Source organism: Rutidosis leptorrhynchoides, chromosome 1 (genome assembly GCF_046630445.1).
Source record: "Rutidosis leptorrhynchoides isolate AG116_Rl617_1_P2 chromosome 1, CSIRO_AGI_Rlap_v1, whole genome shotgun sequence".
Taxonomy (NCBI): Eukaryota; Viridiplantae; Streptophyta; class Magnoliopsida; order Asterales; family Asteraceae; genus Rutidosis; species Rutidosis leptorrhynchoides.
The window spans coordinates 559,556,748-559,562,294 of record NC_092333.1 but is presented as its reverse complement, the minus strand read 5'-3'; the positions used below and the strand labels follow the sequence as shown (position 1 = coordinate 559,562,294).

General features: G+C 35.4%; 1 protein-coding gene across 1 annotated transcript; it reads left to right on the top strand.

Moving 5' to 3' along the window:
• Window positions 1-4,800: 4,800 nt before the first annotated feature.
• On the top strand, window positions 4,801-5,311 carry LOC139844009 (uncharacterized). The gene is made up of 2 exons (XM_071834208.1): window positions 4,801-4,936; window positions 5,022-5,311. Exons 1-2 carry the CDS (start codon window positions 4,801-4,803, stop codon window positions 5,309-5,311), a joined length of 426 nt encoding a protein of 141 aa, XP_071690309.1.
• Window positions 5,312-5,547: the final 236 nt, after the last annotated feature.

Below are 5,547 nucleotides of genomic sequence, written 5' to 3'. Positions count from 1 at the left end.
CATAAAAACGAGAAGTTGATATTTGAAAGGGAAATGACTGTATTACTGAACTTGCATGTTTATCGTTCTGCGTATAAAGTAATACATGATTAGTTAATGATATGTTGGTAGGCTTAGACGTTGAATTTTAGAATGAGATGATCACACACATAAAAAGTAAATATCATGACAAGGAATGGAACGATTTAGAGCTATTGAGGGTAGTCACCTAACTATCACTTAGAATGTATCGAGAAAAAAATGTTCAGTTACTCAACAGACGGTTGAGGTCTCCCCTACTACGATTTATACTCGGTAGAGAAGGATGACATAGTTTGTCTGCAAGATGAGTTTACTTTGTCTATGATGCATACCAACTTCTATTTACTCTTGATGTTTTAATTGAAAGTAATCACTTAAAAGTTGGTTTATCCAAAGGGGAGTGTCTCTCCTATCAACGGGTTGAAAATTGCAGTCCAGTGTAACAGAAAATGAATGATTTGAGTATAAAAAATCACAACTAAGGAGATGAGGTCAAAACCAAAGTTTGAAGACAATCGACAACTCAAGAATCTACTTAGTGTCAAAGAGAGTGGTGCATCATCGCAAAAATGAAAAGAATGAAAAAAATATATGAAAATAATTGTATTTCGGGTTGATGCATCACAAATTCAAAGATCATGAATTTAATGTAATCTCAGAAAGCTATACAACTCTGCGACAATGAAGTGTTTTAGGAACAGAAGATTGTCTATTCACATCACCATGAATAAAGAAGTTACCCTAATTTGTAGAGCTCGAATCATTCTGTCCACACCAGCTACCTCTTAGCTGGACGATTCACTTAATGTCTATGGTATAGGACTGTGCCCATTAAGGCCTAGATAGCGAGAGATACTTTCTGGAGGGTATTCTGACATCTCACTCATAAAGAAATCTCAAGTCATTCAAACATCCGTTTCCTCTAATAACTTTAAGAATAATCATCAAGCATGGGGTTTATAGCAGTTGGTTCCTAAATGCATTCTTTTAGAGTATTCAATAAAATTGAGACAAGCAATGTTATCTGAAATGAAAAGTATGAGTTTAAGGTAGAAGCTCATGCTAGAAATACTGTGAGAATATTCATGTTCAATTAAATTGAAAGTACATCGAGGTGATAGCGTACATCGTCAATATAATTATGCTTAATTGACTACCTAATAAATTTTTCGATCTCAAATGATTGACGAGTCTATGATTTAAGCAGACATAGAAATATGTTCAAGTAATTAATGCTAACGTGATTGATATTGTTTAGTTTACACATATTTATCTTGCGATATTGGGTTCCATTTCGGTTAGTTTTGAGCAATATAATGAAGATTATATAAAGATCAAGTGGAGGATTAACGCCAATTTGTATCATGGTTTTATTTGGTTGTTTTTGGTGTTTTATAATTGTTTTGGGGCTAAAAGGTCATATATGAAGTTCCAGGTTCGAACCCGGGTCAACGTCAATCTTTAAAGTGAATTTTCAAGCCAAAAATGGAGTTACATGGCTCGCTATCATGAGGATGGGACAATCAGTTGCGAGGACGGAGTCGTAGTCAAGTTCGCGAACTGAGAAAGAAAAAAGTGAGCGCGAGAGCTGAAATTACAGCCCTCGCGATCGCGAAGTGGTAAGAGGAAAAAGGATCGCAATCGTGAGCACAGTTCGGCCAGACCAGCCCCTATTTATATCGAGCAATTTTTCTATTTTGGGGTATTACAAATTCTATCCAATTTTGGGCGATTTCCAGAAGAATTTAGGGGTTCCAAACCCTATTTTTATCATTTTTAAGAGAGCCAAACATCAAGATTGAAGATTTATTAACTTTAACAATTGGTACTCTTGTTTTCTTTAATTTTAGTGATATTCTCATGAATACTTTTGTTATATATTATTTTATCTCTTTTCTTATGAACATGCTAGGCTAAACTCTTTAGTGTTTGCTTTAATGTAAGACTTTTGATGATGGATTGCTATTATTTTGATGATTATTGATGTTATTATGTTTAATTGATTGAGTTTTCTCATAGATCCATTGTTATGATTGTTTATATGTCTTAATTTGATCATATGGATTGTTACTAGTTAATGTGAGTTGATCAGTGATTAGAAATCTATATTTCAACACTTAGATGATTTAGACAATTGTATGTGAGTGCAATTGGTGATTAAATGGCATTGTGATAACATAATTGTGTAGTTTGTTTTGAGTAATCTAAATAAACTATGTTTTATATGAGTTCAACCAAGAGAGAATCTCAATAAGTAAACAGGGTAAATTGAACCATGAATGAGGTTTATGTGAGTTTACCGAATTTAGTAGGTTTTATTCATTGATATTGTGAAATTGAAGTGAGCTAATTACTTATAACCATAAAATAATCGGTTTAATCATCCAGTTAATTGTCAAGCATTAAAGTGAACACTGTTTCGTCCATCTGGTTATTCGTTACATCTACTTTTCATTGTTAGTTCAATTACAAAACTCCCCCTTTTACAACTTTGTTTTTAGGATAATTATTAGTTTTTAAATCTTAATTAACCATTCTATGTGGAACGAATATGTAATTGCTAAATACTTTATTACATTGATCGAGATTAGTTGCCTGATTCGTGTGTTAAAACCATTTAGTTAGTATTAATAATATAGGTGTGGTTTTACCTCATCAACCTTTTGACGCTGTTGCTAGGAAGTGGTGTTAAATTTGGGATTTTAAAACTTTTAGTTGTTCGATCCTTTCGTGGGAACTTGTTTCCGCAAAAGTTACTATTATGTTATTTTTATTTGGATTTATGCGTTGGTATTTGTTGTGGCGTGATCGCATGTTAGGTACAATTAAACTCTGGAACCGTTTGAGTTTATCACACGTGCATCAAGGTTAAAGAGGAACAGTTAATTTTAGAGGGTTTTGCTGCACTTTCCCTCTATATTTCGGATTTTGAGTATTTTAAAGAAGAGCCACCGATGGCAGATCCAAATGATCAATCGATGTGGAGTGCCAGGAAAGCTGCACCGCCTACACTTCCACATCTGATTCAAAGACCAGATACTAAGTCCAATCACTTTGAGGTTAAGCCTCAATTTATTCATATGGTCAGGGAGAATATGTTTGATGGAAAAACTGGTAATGCATTCCAGCATGTTGAGCAGTTTGATGAGCTTTGTGGGTTGTACCATCAAAAGAACGTGAGCATGGATGTGTTTAAGTTGAGATTATTTCCTTATTCTTTTACAAGGGACGCGAAGGATTGGTTGAAATCTTAACTATCCAACTCCATTGCTACATACATGGATCTTTGCAACAAGTTCATCAACAGATATTTTTTTCCAGTTACGGTTGCAAGGTTGAAACCTGAGATAAATTCGTTTGCTAAGAAATTCGATGAGTCTTTGCACGATGCATGGAACGGGTTGAAGAACATGCTACGCGACTATCCTCCACACGAGCTAGAGGTTGGTCCGACTGTTCAGATTTCTATCAGGGCATTGATGATCATGCACGGGGTATCTTAGACTCTTCCGTAGGAGGAGTGTTTCTTTACAAGTCGCCAAATCAGGCATATCAACTTTTAGAAGATATGTCCCAACATACTTCTGTATGGTCGTCATCATCTAGGAATGTTCCAATGAAGATATATGTTTCTAGTGTTTATGAAGAGGATGATGATAATGATATAACTCTTGCTTCTTTGGCAAATCAGATGAAGACATTCGGTAGAGAGTTGGAGAAGCTAAACAAGAAGGTGGTTGCCATGTAAGTGGGATGTGACGTTGCAATGGGCCTCATTTGACAAAAGATTATGATGTTAATGAGAGGCCAATGATTGATCAGGTTAACTATGCAGGTAATCAATTTCAAGGTAGTTCGGGTTATCAAAGGAATGGACCACCGGGGTTCATCAATAAAAGTTACTAACAACTGTTTAACCAAAATCAATATCATCAAAACAACCAGCAGCGGGTAAACAATTCGGGATTGGAGGATTTGATTAGGAGCTACATGGTTAAAACTCATGAAAGAGAAAAGATGATTAAACAACAAATGAAAAATCAACAGTCATCTATTCAAATTTTTGAGAGAGAGCTTGGTAGGATTTCACAAATGCTATCAGAGAGACCACCGGGTACTCTTCCATCTAATACCCAAGTCAACCTGAATCATGGAAGTCAAAATGGTAATACTTCACAGGTTCCTCAAAAGAAGAAAGAGCCTCAAGTTTCTTACCATTCGCATGTCAATGCTATAACTAATTTCGAGGATTATGATTTTGATCGGTTTGAACTGGTTTATTCTTTGGGATGTGAAGATGGTAAAGATGATTTTGAAGATGAGATGGAGGTTCGTACGGTTCACACCGAGTTTGGTGATGTTATTCTTTCAGATTGTTCCAACATAGCGGATTACACTCCATATAAGAGTTTTGATGGGTTTCGTGTGGAAAGTGTGAAAAGTATGTCAACTTGTGAAGATGATGGAATTCATATTGGTGATACAACACCCAAGTATGGTAACTACTTTATGTTGGTAATGTCGGGTGGTTCTTCTAGTTCGGATATTCACAAGTTGGAGACTGCCGAGTCTCTTAGGTTTAAAGTTGAGAAAGGAGTAAAGTTTGTGCTGTAAGTGAGGGAGTACAAGCCTCATATTCTGTACCCAAAAGCCCTTCATTCCGAAAATCCAAAGGAAGATGTTTGTAAGTCTTTAAATATCGATAATATGTGTGTAAACGTTCCATTGGTTGATGTTCTTGCAGGTATGCCCAATTATAGGAAATATTTAAAAGACTTGATGGCGAGAAAAGGAGAGCATGAGCAGGTATCATCCGTGTTTCTTAAGGCGGAATGTGATGCTATAGTTAGGATGAATGAATTTCCACTGAAGTTAGGTGATCTTGAGCCGTTTATGGTGCCTTGTAGGGTTGATGGTACTGAGCTTTTTTAGGTGTTTAACTGATTCAAGTGCGAGTATAAATCTTATGCCTTACTCTATTTATATGCAATAAAATTTAGGTGAACTTAAACCAACTACTTCAGTGGTTAGATTGATAGACCAGTCAGCTGGTAAGAAGTTAGGGATTATTGAAAATTTGGTTATTAAAGTTGGTGAATTAGAATTTCCTGAAGATTTTGTGGTTGTTGATATGATTACAGATAAGGTTGTACCAATTGTTCTAGGTAGACCATTTTTGGCAATTGCAGGTGCATTAACTGACTGGAGAACTGGAAAACTAGTTTTGAGGGATAGAGGTAAAACTTTAAGTTTTAAAACTAAGTTTACAATTAAACCACCCACACCCTAAGTACTGTGAATGTGATTATGAGTGTTGAAACTGATAAAATTGAGACTAGTATAATAAATAAGTATGGGGGAAAGGTAGAGGAGAAACTTGTTATTAAATCGCCTGGGATAATATGATTGATAAGTCAACGAGGAAATTATACAATCGGGTTAGGAATTCAATGTGTGAAAAGGATGAGAATATTAAGAACAGGTTAGTTTCTAATCTTTCGAGGATGGAAAAGGGGAAGCTTAAGG